This window comes from Elephas maximus, chromosome 11 (assembly GCF_024166365.1).
Source record: "Elephas maximus indicus isolate mEleMax1 chromosome 11, mEleMax1 primary haplotype, whole genome shotgun sequence".
In the NCBI taxonomy this organism is placed as follows: Eukaryota; Metazoa; Chordata; class Mammalia; order Proboscidea; family Elephantidae; genus Elephas; species Elephas maximus.
In genome coordinates, this window is record NC_064829.1 from 11,828,085 (window position 1) to 11,850,492 (window position 22,408).

Below are 22,408 nucleotides of genomic sequence, written 5' to 3' on the forward strand. Positions count from 1 at the left end.
GAAAGCGTGTCCTCTTCAACTCCTTTTAAATATTTATACATTTCTCTTAAATTGCATTATCAAGTCAGGCTGTCCCCCATTAATCCAGCTTAAGAGGATATATTGAATAGTTTTTCTAGAAGGTATTGAAGGTCTTCAGGATTAACGTAGACTACTTTTCTTTGTTTCAGTCAGTTATATTAACATCCTAGCTTAGATCTGAGTGATACTTTATTCAATCTTAGCTGCAATAAATTTCTGCCTATGTGAGCATCAGGCCACCAGAGTGCCCAAGAACTTCTACCAGTTGTGAGCCCTCCAGTTATGTGTTTCTACTCACCTCCAGGGACATCCTCCCTCTCCAACATCAAAGGTATAAAAATAGTCCTTTGGTCTACAGATAGAAGATAAAAGAAGGTCTAATTTTTCCCCTTCCTGAAAACAAACTTTCCCAAGAAATCTGCTTTGTTTTTGAGAAACTCAATTCTTTCATTTAAAATTAAACTTTTCCAAGTCTGGTGGTCAATGGCGAGATCCCATAGACACCTTTATGAAACATCCTGTAGGGAGAAAAAAATACTAATTGCAGTTTTCCTGGACACTCAGTCAAATGTTTCCCAGATAAACTTGTGTGTAATTCAACTCCAATTTCTAATAATTATCACCGCTACATCTGAGAGCAGGTTGGAAAACAGAAAGCCCCTCTGAATTCAATACGGTTCATACTGGAGTTGCAAACTCTATTCTTTAAATAAAATTAATTCTGTGCTCTTTCGGTTACTTTTTTATATCTTCTATATATCAACCTCTACTTTAAACTACAGAAAATCTCTGATTTTTAAATATTGAACTTATAAATGTAATTTACAATTCTGATTCAGAACTCAAAAGAGTATGCTCTTGTTTTGTTTTTCCCTAAGCCAGGTAGGTTTGGTCTTCTGTGTAAAGAAATATACCTTAAAAAAAAGCTTTACGCATTTTGTTACTTAATAGAAAAAATCGATTGTAAAACAAGATAATAGAGCAGACCCTTCATTAGAAATGTGGTTCTTGCACATTATTAATGTTTTAAAAGCACCTGCTACCCCTGGAAGATCCCCCTGGAGCCAACTTTTTATCACAGACAGAAACAGAAGTCCTAAGGGGCCTATTCTATTAGAATGATATGTCTTTATTCAAAAATACTAAGTATGGACGTACTAAACTATCGGACAGCTTTGAAAGCGGACGTAGTAGACAACATAATGCAGATCCTACTTCCCAACGTCCGTGGCTGAAAGACAGATGTAGCTTAGGCATTAACATTTTTAAATCAGAAAAATAATGCCTGCAACTTGTTTTTCTCCCCCTTCCACCTTTCCCTCTCAAACAAGAATAGTGTGTGGGGGAGATATTTGCTGGGGCTATAATATCCGGTGAAATTATTTTGCTGGGTTGCAAAAAAAATAGCAAAATTCTATCTGTATTTCATACTAGGTAAATGCGTTAATATATTGTTTTATGCAAATACTTTAAATGCGTTGTTTAATGCAAATGCATTAAATGTTATTTAACCTTTGTTAAATAATATATATCATGAAAATAATTCAGACATGATAACAGTTTTCAGTTACTAACTCATTTTTAATAAAAACCATTTGCATTTCTGATTTATGATTTTCATATGTTTTAACTGACAATTTTACATAACTCATTGCTTTAAAAGTGAGTTGTGCTTTAGAACAAATTTGAAAATTGCTGAGAGGAAGTATTTTTTCCAAGTTTACTTGTTTATCTTAATACCTGCCTACTTTCCAGAAGCAACACATTAGAAACACTAGAAGGTATTTTTTAAAGTTTTACCAAAAATATACATATATTATTAGAGATTATGGTCAGAGATAGTAGATTTCTTGAAGTTAACAGTATTCATGAGCTTGATTTACAGACTGTTCTAGTTGCTTCTTTTTGAGATACATTACAGATTCTTTGGAAGGTTAGTGTGAATGTATCATTTGTTTGAAGGGTCTAATGGCTCTTTAGCCCTGGCCCTTACAGAACAGAAGCTGAGGTTAGCCTTTAAATGAATTTGGGTTGATTATTTTGGGTGTGCAGAGCCTAAAACACAGCTTCCTTGTGTAAGTTTTCTTATTTCCATCATGTATATTTCTTGGATAGTCTACTAAGAGCGACTTTTGAAGCCTCACTTGTATGCTGTTCTCGATGTTTCCATTTCTCAACCCTAGTGATAGCCCACGCTCACTCATCACTCAGCAACAGCTGACCCCAAGGTATTTTGTAAAAAGAAAGGAGAAAGAAATTAATGTTTTGAGGGAAAAGCATTATTTGAGAAATAAATGTTATTTTTCAACAGCAGTTGCTTTTAATACTGTAAAATAGGGTAAAGATTTGGGGTAAAGGAAAAGGACTTGCAGTGAAGACTCCTTTGCCGTTGACTCTGTTCCCGAAAGAAAGTTCAGAAACAATGTTCTCAGCACAATCAGCAGCTTCCTCTTCCTCCTCCCCTGTGCCACAGGTGGGGGTCTCTCCGAGATTCCACCCTGACTCTGTTCTCTCCTCAGTTTGAATATTATGCCATTTTCTTTTTAGGTGACTTTTAACTTGGTAGAGCGGGGGGGAATGTATTGTATTGACTATCATCTGATTTTCTTTTTTTCTTGAGGCTTGGAGTATTACCTACCACAGCTGGTTGACGTTTGTGTTGTTGATTTGGTCATGTGCTCTTTGGATGATTCGCAACAGAAGGAAATATGCAATGATCAGTTCTCCTTTCATGGTTGTCTACGGGAATCTCCTGCTGGTATTACAGTATATATGGAGCTTTGAACTTCCTGAAATTAAAAAGGTCCCAGGGTTTTTAGAAAAGAAGGAGCCAGGAGAGCTTGCCTCAAAGGTAAGTGAGTAGAAAACAAGAAAACAAAACAATGATACACAACCACAATAATTATAATAACCATACCCAAGCAAAAACTTAGAAAAATAGGTTCTGAATACATAGTCTTCCAAAAATGAACAGATATGAAAATGCAAGAAATCATTTATATTGCTGTTAGGCTGCTGTAATTTAAACATGAACAAATATTGCACCATGCTTTGAGATTCTATTTCAACATGAAAATGTTTAACGTTCAAATAAAAAAGGTATTAACCAGTATAAATTATATAGAGAAATAGGAAAAAAAAAATGTAAAACTATTTCAAAGGATTAAAGACTTTCTTTGATAGGTTTCAATTTTTAAAACCTGCTTACGTTTTATATTGTTTATTAATAAAAACAAGCTTTCTCCAATAATGTGCTAAAACACTTTTTTAGCAGTAAATATAAAGTATGGCACTTGCATGCTGTTTTTCTCCGACAGATTACTGTATATTTACACAAATCACACATGCCTTCTATGCTTGTGTGCCAACTGTGCCCTCCCCCCACAAGATATTTTCCTAAGTGTGCTGAGTTCTTTACAGCAACATGGACCTCACAGGGAGGAGGGCGCTGTTGGCAGACAGACACATGGTGTGCCTTATTTGCATAAAAATGTAGTATATGATATGTACGTCATCCATAGTTATCGCATAGTCTTTCAGTATTCACTTATTGTCCTGAGCCATTTTAACAGAGTTTTTATTTCCGAAGCTTAGGCATTCCTACGCTTTATATCCCTTTGTGTTTATGACTTTAAGACAGTAGAATTTCCGAAGCTTAGGCATTCCTACGTTTTATATTCCCTTCGTGTTTATGACTTTAAGACAGTAGAAGCAATCATGTGTCAGTACTGGATGAGCCTTGAAAATTTTTTTCCACTAGGCGGAGAGGATAATTAGTATCTCTGTTATGAAATCCATATTTCCTGGGAGCAACCACCTTCTTTACAGGTTACCAGATGCCCCATACTCAAGGCAATCAGGCATAAAGGGGGTACTGAGTAGCCTAGACCAAGGATTGGTCAAGAAAATAGATGTTTTGGTGGGGGACTGTTGGGGTGAAGGAAAAACATCTTAACAGGTGAATGTTAATAGCATTTGGAAATTAGACTATAATCCTCTATGTTCAGGGACCGTGGAAACTTCATTCATTCATTTAGTCATTCATTCATTCAAAACTCCCATGCCCACCCCACTCCCACTTTCTCTCCCAAACCTTATTCCATACTGACTGTCCCTCTTAACACTCTTGCTCACAAGTCAGCTTTGTCTGACTTTCCTTTCTTCTCTCCCTCGCTCTTTCCCCTTGAACATACCCACACTCACACACGTATACAACTGGTAAGTTAGTCTTTTTCTGTAAGAGAACTTCAAAACCGTCTCCTCTGGAATGTATAAATCTGCTACAACCTGACTTGGAATATCAGTGAGATGTCTAAAAAATACATGCCAATCAATTAGTTGAATTACCTCTTGTTTGATTTAAAATTATCAGTTCTTTGGGGGAAAAACATTATTTGGAAAATAAATTTGTTACCACAAAAATAATTCTAGGGAAACTGGGTTCTGCATTTATATTTTATTGCATCCGGAGTTCCAAAGTACAAGATATTGTCATAAATAATAAAATACAACTCCAGGCTCATAAAATCTCTATAACAATCACATAAGTCATAACATTTACTGTTTGCAGAGTGCTATGTCACTGTGATAGAAAATGAGAGAAAGAAAGAATAAGGCTTCAGTCCTCAAAGCCTGAGCACTTCTAGCCTAGCCAGACTCAGCAGCTTGCTAAGCTCAGCTTCTTAAACTGCTAGGACAGCCCACTCCCAACTCGGCCAAACCATACTACCTGCCTTCTTCAAGTCCCGACTTTTAACGTCATCCCTAGGAGAGATGTCCCATTTGTTCCCAGTTACTCCTAGGTTCTGTGCATGTGCCTTAGGGAAGCATGGGTTTCTCCCTCAAATTGCAGTTTACTTCAATCAGTTGTGATTTCCAGAAGTTTAATGGTAGATTTTCAGAAGTGTAGTCACTCTGATTCTTAGCTGGCCTTGACTTCATTAGATTCTAACATGTTTACCAGGACTAGTTTGCATGACGTGTATGTTGAAGAAAAATGAAAAGTAGATATTTACAGATATTTAAGTGGGCAGTTATTCAAAGTGAAGAATGACCCCTTCATTTATCTGTTTTTTCCCTTTCTTTGGCAAATATTTATTAAAAGCCTACTATGAACCATAATGAGATTCCACTTCAGATCTACTAGGATGGCTATAAACAAAAATATAACGAGTGTTGGCGAGGTGTAGAAATCAAAATTCTCATGTGTTGCTGGTAGGATGTAAAATGATTCAGCTGCTGTGGAAAATCATTTGGAGGTTCCTCAAAAAGTTAAACGCAGAGCTGCCATTAGACGCAGAAATTCCATTCCTAAGAATATACCCAGGAGGAATGAAAACATCCACACAAAAATGTGTACATGAATGTTCATAGCAACATTTATATAATAGCCAAAAAGTGGAAACAACCTAAATTTCCATCAACTGAGGAAAGGATAAATAAAATGTGGCATATCCAAATAATAGGGTGCAGTAGTTAAGAGCTTGGCTGCTAACCAAAAGGTTGGCAATTCGAGTCCACCACTCACTCCTTGGAAACCCTATGGGGCAGTTCTACTCTGTCCTATAGGGTCACTATGAGTCAGAATTGACTCGATGGCAATGGGTTTGGTTTTTGGTTTTTTATTCTGAAATACTGGTATGTACTAAAATATGGATACATCTCGAAAATGTTATACTAAGTGAAAGAAGCCAGGCACAGAAGGCCACCTATTGTGGCCACCATATTTTTATGAAACGTCCAGAAAAGGCAAGCCTATAGAAACAGAAAGAAAGCTAGTGGTTGCTTAGGACTGGGGGTGGGGGGGTGAGGGTGGCTACTATGGGGTTTCTTCTTGGTGTGATGAAAATATTCTAAAATTGACTTTGATAATGGTTGCACAGCTCTGAGTGAACTAAAAACCACTGAGTTGCACACTTGTGAATTATATCTCAATGAAGCTATTGCCAAAAAGGAAAAACAATGACTGTGTGCCAGGCACTGCAATCCCTCAAAAATGGAGCTCCTTGAAATCACAATTTTTCTTCCCTGAAATCATAAACCGTCAAGAAAACGTTGATACCGAAGTGTGACTATTTGGGACTATTCTTCCTTCAGCTTTGGAAGACTGATGGGAATAATAAGAGATTCTATTTTGTAGGATGGAATTTTTTTTCCCTTCTCCAGAGTTCTCCAAAATAAGGAATATTTCAGAGCCAAAGGCATTTTATACAAGAGAATTATAGATCAAAATGGGGATGATGTCATACTCAGGACAGGAAGCCAGTCAAGGATTAGCAGCTTGAGGGGACCATTGCTAGGGAGTTGACTTCCTGCCCAGGTGGGAGTAACTGGACCTCCCAATGCATCTTCCTCGGACTTTAGACAGGGCTGGACATGCTCCAGCCACAGGCACACACATGCTGCCATCATTTGAAATCAAGGAGTGACCTGACTCTCTCTTATAACTAAAATTTATTTATTATGCCTGCCCTGCCACTGAATGGTGGAAGAAAACATTATATTTCTTGAAATGTGTTTACCTTCCAAAGGTTGCTTAACTCTTGTTTTGCTGATTCTCTCCTTTCAGATTCTTTTCACGATTACCTTTTGGCTACTGCTGAGGCAGCATCTCACAGAGCAGAAAACTCTTCGACAAAAGGAGGCTTTTTTATCTGAAGTCAAAATTGGAAGTCAGGAAAATGAAGAAAAAGGTAAATCAGTATGCCTATATTGTGTGACTGAAGATTTTGTGAGTCCCGAAGCACATCAGAAAGCAAAGCCTCTCTGATTCAGCCAGATGGGAGCCAAGTGTTAGTCCATAGTGATAAGTACCAGTACTAGTAGAGGTAACTTGTAGCGCACTAGAGAGTCAACGAGGAGCATTTAAAAATACCATGTTATTGGATCCTCCCCAAAGTGATTCTCGTTAAACCAAGGAAGATACTCCAGCTCCTAGAAGTTAAATGAGTTCCCTAAGGCCACACTTTTATTAAGTGTTAGAACCAAAAAGCTGACTCAAATCTTTTTAATTTGAATCCCCCTCTAAAAATAATTTACCACAAAGTCAAAGATAAGAGGATGATGTTTTTATCATCCTTTCTATAGATTTAGGCCTGCTGTGTGGATAAGGTGAGAACAACCTTGCTCCCTACCTCCCTGTATTTACCAATCAGTAGAAGTTTACAGCCTGTTTGCAGGCTGTACTGCAGACTGTTAATGAAGCAGCAGCATCTTTGAAAAGGAAGCTATAAATGTTTAAAAAGTATTTGGGTTACAAAGTACTTACAAAAGCAAAGCTGGCTTGTTAATCCTTTAATTAGGTAACTGAGATAAAACCAACAAGGACCAACTCTTTATTTATTTATTTTTTATTATGGTTTCTTATTTAGGCCTAACTACTGAGTTTTGTTTTTTTTTTTTTTAGCAATAAAAGTCTGTAAGATTTCAATCTTACCTGTATGAGTTAGGCTGTCTTTAATAAACAGTGATTCGACTAACCAGTTAGTTGAGTCAAACAATGGTTAACTTGAGATCACTGCTCTGAGTCCTCACTTTCACAGCCCACACTGTGAGTCTACCAGTTGTTTGAATAAATTATTCAAATTTCAGGCATGTTGGTAACCATAAATATGCTTTTTACATATTAACATCTTTGAAAGTAAGGCCAAATAAGATTTTCATCCAATGGATGAAACTGTTTTAAACTTAGTTAAATTACAGTTATTCTCTAAATATAATTTAAATTAAATTACATTTGGCCTTAACTCTTATACTTTTAGTTATTTAAAACTAGGCATTGGTTAAGATTGTTAGCATTAACCACATTTAGTCAAACCCTACTTGGATTGTTTATAGACATGAAACAATTAGAATTTGAAATTGATTTAATAGTTTTGATTTTTGTTATTTTTGTTTATTTATTTTTTCTAAATCATACAGTACTCAGTTTTCTTTAGATTCTGGAAATAAAAAAGGCATTATAAAGCAATTAGTATAAAAATAATCCCAAAATTATTTTCTTTTAAACTGTATTTTTAGAAGATATGAAAGTTGACCATGAATTAGTTTGAATGTTGCTTTATTAGTACAGTGTAAGAGTCGTTCAAATCCTGTAGCGATTCATAACATATATGTCTGTGTCTCGCATGAATCACACTTGGTCAAAGCGTGGTTTTGGTCAGGCAACTAGTCAAGAATAACAGCACAGTTTTATATTTTAAAGATGATGAGCTACAAGGTATAGAAGTGGAAGGTGAGTCCAAAGAGAAGGAGGAAGAAGAGGAAGCAAAGGAAGAGAAGCAAGAAAGAAAGAAAGAAGAGGAAGAGGAAGGAGAGGAAGAAGATGACCAGGACATCATGAAAGTCCTGGGAAATTTGGTGGTAGCCATGTTCATTAAGTACTGGATTTATGTCTGTGGAGGCATGTTCTTCTTTGTCAGCTTTGAGGGTAAAATCGTAATGTACAAAATCATCTACATGGTGCTGTTCCTATTCTGTGTGGCCTTGTATCAGGTACGTGGAACCATTGTTTCTCTACTGTGTTATTCCCACATGTACCCCAGCTTCATTTAAAGAGATTCTGGGTTAGTACAATCCCATGAACATATTATATGAAGTGATTAATGGGATTTAAACATTATATCCTAAGAATCCTAAAATGTGACATGACTGTCTTTAGCTTTTTCATGATTTTAAGCTGTAGGTTCTTCAAAATGTCAGAAAAAAGTTTTTCAAAATTCTTGATAAAAGTACACTGGAAAAAGAAGCGTGTATAATTGGATTGTATTTTTGAATAGAAAATTTAAGAACCATGGCTGAATCATCTAAATTAGTGGATCATTCCCCATTTCACTTGAATTTGGGGATTTGGAATCAGAAAACTATCTATCTACACACACGTACTTATAATGCTTCAGCTGCTTTAGTATGTAATTACTTAACATTTTTTAAAGATTTTACTCTCCACTCACTCAATTTTAACTGACAATATTGTCTAGGCAGTAACGAGTGAAACAAATATTCTTGCAGATAGCCTACAAAATAAATAAAGCAGCTACAGTTAACAATTATTTCATGTGAGGACAAAAATGTCTACCAGTATTTACTATGAAATCAGTAAACTTCTGCATACTTTTAAAAATCCAGGGTAGATGTTCTCCAATGAATATCCACAAGCTTAGGGTAAAGGTGGTTGTTCCACCTTTTTACTTACATGATATTGCATTAAATTTCAAAACTGCCCAGTCTTATAATACGAACAACAGCAGCAGCTACCATTCCTTGAATGCTTCCTATATGCCAGGTACCCAGCTTGGAGTCAAAAAAATATTATTTATCTCATCCTCAAAACAACTCTGTAAAATGCGTACTTACAGAAGAGAAAACTGAAGCTCAGTGGGCCCAGCAACTTGCCCAGAGACACAGCTAGCAGCAAGTGGTAGGACTGAGATTCTAAACCAGACCCATCCAACTGAATTAGGAAGAGAGTATTAAAAACTGAAAGTTAAAGAGACTTTTTTCAAACATCAGTAAATATAATCATCTCTGTTGGTTGAATAAACCAAATGTTTTTGTGAATTTTCCTATAACTTATTTTTATTTTGTGTTTGGTTTTCAACGTCTGCTTTCAGGTGCACTATGAATGGTGGAGGCGAATTCTAAAATACTTTTGGATGTCAGTGGTTATTTACACTATGCTGGTGCTTATTTTTATCTACACATATCAGTTTGAAAACTTCCCAGGCCTGTGGCAAAATATGACTGGGTTGAAAAAAGAAAAGTAAGCCATCTTGACTTATGATGAGATGTGAAAGTGAGAAACACGATGAAGACTTGAATGCATGTTGTTCAAAACTTCTTTAAGGAAGATTTTAGTAAAAATGACCAAGATGTGAGCCACGTCTAAGAGTTTATGGAGAGCAGAACTCATGTCTTAGGCACCTTTGTGTTGTCTGTACCTATCCCTGAGCTTGGCACATAGTAGGCGCTCAATAAATGTTAATGAAATGGCATTTTCCAATGCCAGTTTCACATGAAATAGACCTGCTTAGTCGTTTCCAGCCCTGCTTCATGCTGTCCAAACTGGAACTCTGTTCTTGCATGAGTCATGGTCCATGGACTCCGAATGTAAAGACAGCAGCAGGTCCTCACTGATGTTGCAGGTGCTGAGATTCCAGGGGGTAGGTAAAACCAGGGAAAAAGAAATTTGTGTGAGTGCTAAGAAAGTGATGAGATAGTTTGGCCTGTGCACGCACTAGATAATGCTCTGCCCTTTTCCATTTGCTTCCGTAAACTTCTAAAATCAGTTTGGAAATCCAGCTAGAATTGGGAGTGGCCAGGAAACCCTGGTGGCTTAGTGGTTAAGAGCTACGGCTGCTAACCAAAAGGTTGGTGGTTCAAATCCACCAGGTGCTCCCTGGAAACTCCATGGGGCAGTTCTACTCTGTCCTATAGGGTCACTATGCGTTGGAATTGACTCGACAGCAATGGGTTTTTTTAAGAGAGAAGTTTTAAAGGACAGAGTCATAATATAGCACCTCTTTAGGTTTTATTGAACTCTATTGACACAGACATTGTCCTGTGCTGAAGACACAACAGGACATGAGGCGAACATGGTCTACGCCCTGTGAGGCTGATATTGTAGGAGAGATGAACAGAACATCACTGCCTGTGCCAATGCATTAATTATAGCAAGAGAAGAACAAGTGCAAAGGTTCCTTACAGGACAGAGCTCTGGTGTCTGAGGAGCCGCAGAAAGGGCCACTGCCTGGGACCAGGCTAGAGTGCGACAAGTTCAACCAGGCTGGTTAGAGAGTTCAGCGAGGCATTGGATGTGCATGGCGCTGCAGATAGTGGTGGTTTCTGTTTCATTCTTGGTAGATTTGAAGAGTCTTTAAAGATTCCTTGGCTACCTGAGAAAAAGTGATTTGTGGGGAAATGAGTAGAAACAAGAAGATCAGTTAGCCAGCGATCACAGTGATCCTGTGAGAGATGGCAGTGGCCTTGCCAAGCATGAGAGCAGCAGACAGGATGGGAATGGAGAGATGCAAGAAGTGGTTAGGAGTTTGGAGGAAACGTGGATGAACTATGGATGATGGAAAAGAAAGAGCCTTGGCTCGCTTCTCATGTCTGAATTTTGCACAGGGTAGATGGTTGCACCATGTATTGGGGAGAGGGCAGTGGAGAACAGCTTTGTTGACGAAAATAAGGAAATCAAGAATATTGGGTTTGTTCAGATTTTTTTAATGGTTGTAAAAATATGTATAATAGAACATTTACCAGTTCAACAAAGAATACTGTTTTGAAAACATTAAATATTAAATAATTGTGAAGTAACGAAATATGGATACAAGAGTCTGTAGGAGAAGATTGCTGTAGATACACGTGATACAGTCAGGAGCATAAAGATGGCTTGTAAATCCAGGAGAGATTAGGTAAGATTAAAAAAAGGACAGCTAGAGGAGAGACACAACATGGAGTCCTAGAGATGTTCCAGCAGTTAGAAGTCAGCGTTTAAAGAGAAGACAGTGAAGGAAGAGGAAAACCAGGGAAGTGTTGTGGCATCAAAACTAAGACTGTTCCAAGAAGGACTAGAGGTGGAATTAAAGAGAAGTAGCCAGTGAATTTAGCAATATCAGGACTTATTGACCATTGTAAAAGCTGGTGAATTGGGTTGGTGAAAACAAAAACCAAATTAGAACGTGTGGAAAAGTAGGAGGCAATAAATGGTATAACTAAAAACAAATGGTATAACTGAAGAGAGTAAAAAAGAATGTGATATAGTTTATGACAAAGAGAGTGTGTCTTCACTGCCTAAGAAAGTTTCTTGCTTTTTGTTTTGTTTTGTTTTACAGGCTTGAGGATCTCGGCTTAAAACAGTTTACTGTGGCTGAACTTTTCACTCGCATATTCATCCCCACCTCCTTCCTGCTAGTGTGCATTTTGCACCTCCACTACTTCCATGACCGGTTTCTTGAACTCACAGACCTCAAGTCCATTCCCAGCAAAGAAGACAGCACCATCTACAGGTGAGTGAGTGTACCTGGTGTCCAGAAGGCAGCCTTCCTCCCCCACTTTTGATTGCCCACCTTGCAGGAAGCCAATAATCCGACTTAGAGTTTCAACCCTCAATTTTCCATGAGTACCAACCCATGAGTGAAAAAAAAAGAGAAAAAATAGAATATTTGATGAAACTTTCTAAAACAATTGGTAGGGACTTATCACTGGTTAATGTAAAAAAAAAGTGACCTTGATATTCACGTGAGTAGATTCAGAGCTATGTAGACTAAAATACTTTATATAGTTGGTGATGTGCATTTCCTGTCTAGGCACGATGTTTATATATTTTTAGGACATTTACAGAATCTGATTAATTCCAGGGATGAGTTTTCTGTTACATTGACTACCAATAAAGCAGCCACCAGGAGAGCATATGAGAAGACAGGCAGAATTTTCCCTTCTCTTTTGGAAATGAAGAACCTTGGCTAAATGAACAGAGTCTGAAATCTGCTAGTAACTAGAAAGGAAAGTGAAGACAATATGTCATCTGCCATCAGCTTTCTCTTGTTGTCTTCTCATCTGTAAATATAAATTGTTTTCAAGTAACAAATGGGTGATTGTTTGTTCTGCCCTGTTTATTGAAATCACCGTGAGTTATCTCACATCCCTTAGTCTGTTCCGTCACAGGGGTATTACAAGCATTCTTCAAATGAATGCTAACACTAATTTTCTTCTATGCCTCATATTTAGCCTATGGTAATCAGTTCTTGGAAAAACTCTTGTTAAGCCACCGAGGTAGCGAAGGGCTGTACTAGGGACCCTATTACGAGTATGGATGCTACAGTTGAAAATTTCCTATAACCCTTGGACTTCAAAGAGGAAAAAAATGAGTGTATCAAGAAGAAGATGAAGCAGTATTTTATCATACACATTTTATAAAATAGTAAACTTTAAATTTCTGCTGTAGTAGAAACTGGAAAGGATGATTCTTTTAACACTGCTTGTGAGCCTTGTGAACAATTACGTGTGTGTGTGTATGATTAATCAAATACATATATGCTTCTGTAAAATAGTATTCGGTATTCAACTCTGATTATTTAACGTACTTCATTTAATTATAAACCCTTACCGTATTTTTCGAAAAGTCATATTCAGTAAAAAAAATCTTTTAGTAAGCAGATTTGTTTGTGGAAGAAACGTAATTTTTGTTCATTGCTAACAATACCTTTTTAATTTTTTTCTTCTAAATGTCTTTTGTTTCCTTCTATATTTTATCTTCATTGAAAGTTCCTCCAGTATATTGAAGCTTTTCCTTGCAATTATATTTATTGTCATGTTTCTGAGGCTTCTGTTATGCAATTAAATAGGTAAATAGGTCACAGTTTACCCAGAAAAATAGAGATTTTTCAGAGCTGTAGAAGATAGTATGGTTCAGCAAAGATTTTACCGGACCAAAGAATCACAGTTGTTGGGACTGAGATACATGAAAAGTGAATTTGCCCCACAGATTTTCTTTTAAGAATACATGCTTTATTCAATTAGGAGGATTCGTGGAAGGACTACAGCATCAGTCAGCAAGTCTGAAGAGTTTAGGCTCCAGAGATTTCATTCTTAGTTCCGTGGATAAAAATTTTCTGGAACCTTAGGTTCTGTGGCTTTGAAAGACTCATCAAGCTTGCAATTTGGGTATTTCTTTCAAGAGTTTAACATAAAAGTCCCCAAATTTTACCTTTAAACATTCGATATCTTTTTAGCAAAACTTTCCCAATGTAGTATTTTTCTTACTAATAATTTTTATAGTATTTTTTGTTCCTAGAGTCCTAATCAATGGCTGCATTAAAGTCAAAGTGATGAAGAAAAAGAAATACTGTCAGGGTTTGGTTTCACTGCCGTGTTTGCTTTCTCTGCTCCTACCTCTTCAGTAGGTGCTTTACAAACAATGGCACACAGAGTGGAATAACCAACTAATTGTATTTGTCAAAGTGATCTCAGCACTATTGTTTCTGTAAATATTCAACTGTCCTTTCCTTGCTTCGTTGTGTGTGTGTGTGTGTAGGCAAATGTCATTAGGGTCTGAAGCAGAGTTTATTCTGTTTAGCTTTACACAGTTTCCAAAGTTAGTATTAAGTAGGCATTCTCAGGAATATCATTTGACTTATATCTTGATAATAATATAATTAATTGTGATGGATTGTATAATATTTTATTAAGAACTATTTGAATATTCATTACCTTTATATCACTTTAATTTGTCGATGATTTGTTTTAGAAACCATTGTTATTCATATAGAAATAAAACAACTATTTTCTTTTCAGTTCAGTGTCAGAAAACGTGGAATACGGTGACTTAGTACGATTTTCTTGTTTCTTGTGGAAAAGAAGCAAGCATTAAGCTTTTAGACTATATTTTATTTGATAGAATGTACTTGGAAAATTTCAGCTTTGCACAGTTTTAGTAAAACATCTTAGATGGGTAGGCATGAGAAGAATGTAGAGACGTGTGTCTCTGAGCATTTTTCCTGGCTATGTTGAATTTCATGTTGGTACTGAGCCTTGAGGCCACTGCGCCCTCAGTGCATGAACTGCGTTTCTGGTGAGACAGGCCTGACGGGAGCCTACTGCTCGCCATGCCCACCTAACAGTTTCCTCTCTCTCCTTGTCTCCCCCTGCCATCGCACGCACTCTGTGCTCCGTCTCTCCTCGTAGCCATGCCAAAGTCAATGGCCGTGTGTATCTCATAATAAATAGGTGGGTACTTCGATCTTCTCTCTCTTGTTTTTGCTAAACACCATTTCTTGTTACTGTGTTGCCCTCCTTACTGCTTTATAAATGAAAAGTCACCTCTGGCAGTAGGCAAGGCCCCAGGAATACTCCTAGGTGTGTGTTGCTCTGTGCACTGGTGATTAGACTGAGGAGTGCTGTCCACTGGGTTTGGAGGTTGTCAGGGTCTTCAGCTGGTGCTCTGCCTATCGTCTTGTCCAAACTTATGCCCCACCAATTTCGTTCTTTGGCAGAATGAGTCCCCAGGCTTGCTGACAGCTCACCTCCTTCTAGAACATATAATTTAGAGCTCAGCTTAAGAACCGCCTCTTCCACAAACTTTCCCATCAAGGCCGGCATCACCTGCTGAAAGTTCTCTGCCCTTCCTCTGACTCCTCATTGCCCTGTGTCACTGCTGCTCCTCTAGTCTCCTCTAGTCACTGCCTCTGGTCTCCAGCTGCCTGCTCCCAACCTGCTCCCCCTTGCTAGAGGCAGGTGCACCTCATGGCTGGACCTGCTGTGTAATCCACCAGAGGTCTACAGACCACCTACCACAAGGCCTTCTCATTAGGTGATACCCAGTAGATATCTGATGAATGAAGTGAACATAGGCACAAGAATATGTGATTAAAAGAAAATGAAAACATCAATTTCTTCAAATACGTGTCCAGCCTTCAATGATCAGCCTATCATTGAAGAATGACATTTTACATTGCCAGGTTTCACAGCTTGTTTGGGCACAACAAAAGGTGCAAAGATAGGCATTGAGACATGGTCCTTCCCTCTGAATGCTCATCATCTAGCCGGGGAAATAAAACATGCAAAAATAACCACACACAATAAAAAGTAATGCTTGGTAAGTGTTGTATATAGCATTATCCTCAAAGTGCCCTGAGCGTAAGAGAAAGATCCTTTGGGATATAATTTACTAAAACTCCTACCACTTTATTAAGTAGGTGAAATTAAAATGTTCACTCCCATAACTCCATGTCCTGAAGTAATAAAGGTAGTAATTTAGTTAGTTAGTGGAGACATGCATCTGCAGTGAATCCAATTAACAAAATAATTCTTAGAGAGGTCTTGGTTTTCTGATCCATCAGTTTTTCTCTTTGGTAAAATCTTAAGATTGACAAAGGCCAGCAGACGCAGGAAGGCAGGACTCACAGGAGGGAGCCTGAGAAATGCTCCGCATCCACCATGCGTAGTGCTGGAGGAGGTGGAGCGGGCTGACTGCTTCGAGGGCCCCTTTTGTTGATAGTCGAAGAGACAAAGGTCAGCCCCTTCTTAGCTAACAGAGAAGTAAGATGTAGACTGTAGCCGAAAATGTCGACCAACTCTTTAAGTTTCAAGTAGAAGGACTTTTTCTCCCTTTCACCCTTGTTCTAGCTGTATCTTCTCTCGCTCTCTCTCTCTTTTGCTCTCTTTTGCTCTCTCTCGCTCTCTCTCACTCTCCCCACTCTCGCTCTTTCTAACCTCTCTGTCTCTCCTTCTCTGCCTGTCTCTGTGTTTCTCAGGAAGGATTACCAATCGCTTTATGAGGAAACAGTTGAGACGTAAACTAAGGCAGGAGGTGCCTTTGGTAGGCTCCCTCTGCAGCACCAGGTACACGTTCCTGTCCTGTTGTTCCAGACTTTCTCAGGAGAGGAATGTGTCCAATGAATTCACTCAGGATTTTTTAGAAAACAGTATTAGGATTTAAAGTCACCCTCCCCCCCAAAAAATTAAAAACCTGAAGCATTCCATCTTTAGTACTCACTTTTTCCAGTGAAATTTCTCATTTTTCTGTGAATGTTAACATTTTAAGAAAGGCCAGAGCTATGCCCCAGGGAAAACCTTAGCAGACAAACCATCTCTTACTTTACAATGTACTCCTGAAATGCTGTGTGTAAGGTGTGCCCAGGAGCACTAGTGGCACAGTGGTTAAGATCTCAGCTGCTAACCAAAAGGTCAGGAGTTTGAACCCACCAGTGGCTCTGCAGCAGAAAGATGTGGCACTCTGCTACCATGAAGATTACAACCTAGGAAATCCTATGAGGCAGTTGTGTTCTGCCATAGGGGTGGCTATGAGTTGGAATCAACTCAAGGGCACACAACCACAAAAAAGTGTGCCCGGTTTTCAAAAGGCCGTACTAGAGGTGAATGCTTTTGTAAAGTAAATGCGCTTTTTTTCTCCCGTAATTTATTTCTTCATGCTTGGTGCTGTTTCATAAGGAAAAAAACGTGCTTTTAAATGTTCTGTCCGGAAGGAGTGATCACACCTACAGTTTAACTAACATAATCTTCTGGGTTGATGACAATTTAGACATTACCTTATAAGGTGTGGGGTAACCCGTTGCCATCAAGTCGATTCAGACCCACAGTGACCCTGTAGGGCAGAGTAGAACTAGGGGCAGAATAAGGTGTGGGGAAGGCCAATGTATTCAGGGCAGTGGGTAGCTCTGATAGAATTTTAGTAATATGAATAATCGTGGGGGAAGTCCCAAAGGAATTAGTAAAAAGTATGAATTAGAGTATTTTAACAGAAGTAATGTATTTTACTCCCAAGTACAAAGACCAGAGCCATTGTATCCACCCTGCCTCGTAGACTTTTTGGAGGAGTAGTTATTACACACATTTAAGATCTGATATTAAATTCACAAATCCATACCTTATGTGTATAAAGCATTCATTCTCGTAAAAGTACTTTCAAGTCCTAGAAAATAGTTTACCTTAAAAGATATAAATATTCTACTTTATTACTTATAAAGATTGCAAATTTGCAAGGCATCTTTTTTTTCCAGTAATTTAACAAATGGAGTAAGTGTGCAGTTGAAATTATTACGTATGCCAAATTAGAATAGTTATTAATGAATGGAATTTAGACTAGTAAGATTTTACAGTGGTGGAATTTCCATCTTGTTAAATGGAAATGGGTGGTACAGTGGTTAAAAGCTGCAGCTGCTGACCAAAAGGTCAGCAGTTCAAATCCACCAGCTGCTCCTTGGAAACCCTATGCGGCAGTTTTGCTCTGCCCCATAGGGGCGTTGTGAGTCTGAATTAACTCAACAGCAACAGGTTTGGTTTTGATTTAAATGGAAACTAGCTTAATGTGTGGCTTTTCAAAGTCAAGTCCTAGTACAAAATTAAACCTTTCGGCTATCTGGGTAACATAATTTGTTTCTTCTGTTTCAAATAAGAATGCTTCTGCATAGTGCGGAATTCGTTCACCACACATTCAACAAATCATAGAGTACACCAAGCACTTGACTTTACGTTTTGTGAGGGAGGTGACTAGAGTAAGATTATATTTCTTCAGGGGGAGATTCCCAAGAAGACAAATAATGAGACTAAAACGATGTAGGTACAGAGAGAAATGCACAAATTGAGGATTGTACAGCGCTGTGGACGCACAAAGGAAAGAGCGATTGGGTAGACAAACGGATTCTCATCTTCGACTGTAGAGCAGAGTGTGAATGGAGAACAACGGATAGTGAGAGAGCAGGAGCTCAGAGCAAGAATCATAGTAAAAGCAAGGTAACAAACTGATAGGTAAGGTTAAAGAAAATGCAAAGGGAAGAAATGGAACTCCCTATGGAGAAAGGTAGGCAACATACCGTGATTTCAAGTGTCTGGGGTTTCTCTGAAAATCCAGAATTTATCTCCAGTTCTATTTGGAGCCCCAAAGTAAAAATCCTTTATATGACGATTAGGCGATTAGCATATGATAATTAGAAAAGAATTATCAGTATTATAATCTCCTTAGCCTGAAGTTTCAGGGAAAGTTTTTACTAAAGTTTGTTTTTCCCCTAGTATTTGAAAAATCAAGATTCTTTTATTTGCCAGGGATGGGTGTGGGGCTTCACAAATTGTCCTGGAACCCAAAGCAAGGTATACAGGCTTTCCTCAAGAACCAGCAGAGCTGTTGATCATAGCAAGCTAGTCATTAATCTGCCTCTGAAATCGCGTTGTATGGACCCCACCACGTAGCCCCCTTCTGCAGCCATTTCCTGTGGTTCGTGAAGTAGTCGGAGGGCACAGCAGACAGACGTTGAGAATTCATGCAGATTCCCGAGAAAGGAATGTTTGTTCCTTTTCTTCCGCATGGCCATTTCAGTGTACAAGTTCTGTTAAAGAATGTTGACAGAATTACAGCCTGAGTTTAGTTTACCTTCTTTGTTGTTCAGCTTTGTGTGGGCCCTTGGAGAGGAATGTTTCTAACTATGCCTGGTCATGAGCATCTATTTATGATACAGATTATCAAAACCTAGTGCATAAGAATTGATCATTAGAAGATGGTTCCTTGCTTTAGTATTCCTGTGAACGAGGCACTGTGTTAAGCACTTAACAGAAATCACCTCCCTATTCACAACATCCTACGAAATAGGCACTGACATCCCATTTTACATATCAGTAAACTGAGACTTCAAAGGTTATTTTCCCATGTCACACGGCAGGACGTTTTCTAGATGGGGTTTGAAAATGCACATCTTTATGCTTCAAAAGCCCATCCTCTTAACATGGCTCTATATTGGCTCCAAACATGCTATGATGAAAATGCAGGAGAAAGGGAAAGGAGTCGCATAGGTGTCTTTAAAGTAGTAAGCTCCAATCACGCAATTACAATATTTTGACCTGTATGTGTTTTATGCATGCAGGCTTTCATAGACACATACTGTGGAAATTTCTCAGATAGTTAAGAAACTTCTCAGCTAGGAAATGATAGCTTGATGGGTGCAGTTCCTTCTTTGTCATTCACTGCCAGCTCCTGATGTGAGACAGCCCCAGAAGGCACCAGGTCTTTTAGGACCTGTTCCCTCAGAAGGGTCAGGTCAGAGGGAAAAGGACAAAATTAGATGTGGAGATCTGCTTCTCTCCTATCCCCAACCACATTGATACCTTGTAGAATATCATAGGTTTCCAGAAGACTGACTTCTAAAAAGCTTGCTCCAGTGTTCTCTTTTGATCCGTTTGTCCAATGGTCTGTCCTCACTATGCCTGCCTGTGCCTGGTGTTTGGGGACCGTTTGCTCTGTATCCACAGTAGCAGCTGCAGACAGAGCGTCATCTCTTTGAGTGTCACTCTGTAAAGGGTAGTCATTACTAGAAAGTTCTTTTCTCCTCAGTAAGAGGTCACAGCACTCTTAAATGACCATACTTCCACACTAAAAACTCCTGAGCTGCTTGTCATCGTGAGAAGTATCTTCTCACTTGTAAAATGTAACTCTCTGGCAAGGTTGAAGAGAACAAACACACACAGACAACTGAGTAGCACCTGACTGGCTTTACATTTAATGGCATTTCATATTGGAGTCCTGACGAAGCAGGAACAGCAAATGTGTGACCTAAGCACTGGTGTTCAGGACTGACTTATAAGCTAAGGTGCTGCAGCTTCAGCAGCGATTAGCTTTCCAGAAGTCGGCAGAGTGACTTGACTAGCTTAATAGGAAAGTAGTATTCAACTTCATTTCTTCCACCAATGTTGAACCACCCTCAGAATGTTCTTTCTTCATTAAATTAATCGTTAGGTTCTGGTGTACTATCAATTAACTCTTGACACCCTGTTGAATGGAATTTCTTTTGAGTAATAACCCCTCTAAAAGTCTAGGGACAATGTAGAATTATTACAACGGTTATCCAAAATGACAGGTGTGTTTAGAAATGTAAAATCAGCAAGTTGAAAGTAACCTTAGATTTTATCTAATCAGACTATCCCATTTCATAGGAATTAAACTAAATTCCAGGAGGGGTAAATAATTTACTCTGAGCTCACAATTATTGCGGTAGAACAATTTTATCAATCATCGTCCACTCAGTAGTGGGCTGAAATGTACAGACTGATTGCAAATGGAGTGGATTATCAGTATGTCCAGTAGACCTTCTCCTGGGGTGCACTGTGTTGTCCCCAGATGTTGTTTAAAACGCTCACTTGAATCTCAATAAAACATATATACACGTATTTTTTAAATGAAATAGAAGGCTCATACTCGTTATTGCCCATTGTGAAACAAGCTCCAGAGTTGTCCGGGCTCGGTGAAAACGCCATCTCCTGTGTCCCCTGTGGCCCGGGCACTCCCGCGATGGCCAGTGCCAACAGTTTCCATCGGTGTAGAGCTTACACCAGTAAACCTCAGAAGGGAACCTGTTACAGACAGCTTACTCCTGAAAGATTTAGCTTCCACTGCATTACCCTTTAAATGCTCAAGCAGGATGAGTCCAGAATCAAAGCAACTTGTTTAAAATTCAGATGATTCAATTCTTGTGGGATGGTTTGTCTCATTGATAAGAAAGCATGATGTAATTTGCCTCAGTAGTCTGTCTGTTCTTCCCCGTACCATCCTGCCATCCCGTTCACTCTCAGATCAGCTGCCAGCACAGGGTCTGTAGCCAAAGCTCGCTCTCAGCGCCGTCCTGGAATGCACCTGGCACTAGGCCGTTGCTGCAGCTGGTGTGCAGGAATGCAATTGCGGATGTTATGTCGCATGATGTGTGATCTCTGACATTCCTTATAATTCTTCTGTTCTCATCTCCTCTTTTTCCTTTCTATTCCAATTACTTTGAGCAGCATCAAGAAAAAATTACCAATCCACCAAAATGAGTAAGTCCCCCTGTGAAGTCATGAAATGCTTGCTCTCCATGATGCCATTTCATGCTTCTACAGCCTAAACTCTGGCCATTTTCTCCCCCGGGAAAAATGTCAAGTTTAGGTGTCGATAGCTCTCGTGACTCATTAATCACTAGAACCTAAATTAGAAAAGCTAACAAAACCTGAGTTTACAGTTTGGTTTTAGAAAGTGGTAAAAAAAAAAATAAAAAATAAAAAAAGTAACAAGATGCTCACACCCCACAATGGAAGACCTTTGACCTGCACTGATTTTCAGTTTTGTGCACCCTCCTTTTACATGCCCCTCACTTGAGCTCCCTGACAGCCCCTCCTCCTCTGACTCAGCCCCTCTCTGCCCACAGACTGGCTCATCCCGAAGGCAGCCTTCCTGACCTGGCCATGATGAACCTGACCGCCAGCCTGGAGAAGCAGGAGGGGAAGAGAGCAGAGGAACCCGGAGAGAAGACCCCAGGGGGTGGCTCGGAGAACACAGAGAAGGGCCAGCCTGGGAAAGACAGTGAGGAGGATGAGGAGGGTGAGGCTGAAGAGGAGGACTCAGAGGAGGAGGAAGAAACGTCAGGTAAGCAGCCCTCTACCAGTGTGCTCAGGAAATACTAACTGGCAGACAGAGTGACTGACACACAGATGGGCTCCCAAAGAAGATATGTCTGCCCAGTCAGTTAAACAGCATTTTTAACTGTAGTTATTCTGCACCATAGTTTAACTATACTGTAGTGTGACTATACCATAGTTTAACAATACTGTAGTGATACTATACTGTGGTTTAACTACACTGTAGTTATACTATACCATGGTTTAACTATACTGTAGTGACACTATACCATGGTTTAACTGTACCGTAGTGATACTGTACCATGGTTTAACTGTACCGTAGTGATACTGTACCATGGTTTAACTGTACCGTAGTGATACTGTACCATGGTTTAACTGTACCGTAGTGATACTGTACCATGGTTTAACTGTACCGTAGTGATACTGTACCATGGTTTAACTGTACTGTAGTGATACTATGCCATAGTTTAACTATACTATAGCAGTTGCATTTGCT

The 22,408-nt window shown here is 38.9% G+C and overlaps 1 protein-coding gene across 7 annotated transcripts in view; it reads left to right on the forward strand.

Annotated features, from left to right (window-relative positions):
* PIEZO2 (piezo type mechanosensitive ion channel component 2) overlaps positions 1–22,408 on the forward strand; it is a 664,674-nt gene that overhangs the window by 514,730 nt on the left and 127,536 nt on the right. For all 7 annotated transcript variants that reach the window (XM_049901181.1, XM_049901175.1, XM_049901174.1 and 4 more), the window contains 6 exons: positions 2,642–2,872; positions 6,590–6,713; positions 8,225–8,514; positions 9,633–9,781; positions 11,856–12,029; positions 21,702–21,919. In XM_049901181.1, the coding sequence (XP_049757138.1) occupies positions 2,642–2,872; positions 6,590–6,713; positions 8,225–8,514; positions 9,633–9,781; positions 11,856–12,029; positions 21,702–21,919 (1,186 nt within the window). The remainder of the gene's footprint in view (positions 1–2,641; positions 2,873–6,589; positions 6,714–8,224; positions 8,515–9,632; positions 9,782–11,855; positions 12,030–21,701; positions 21,920–22,408) is intronic.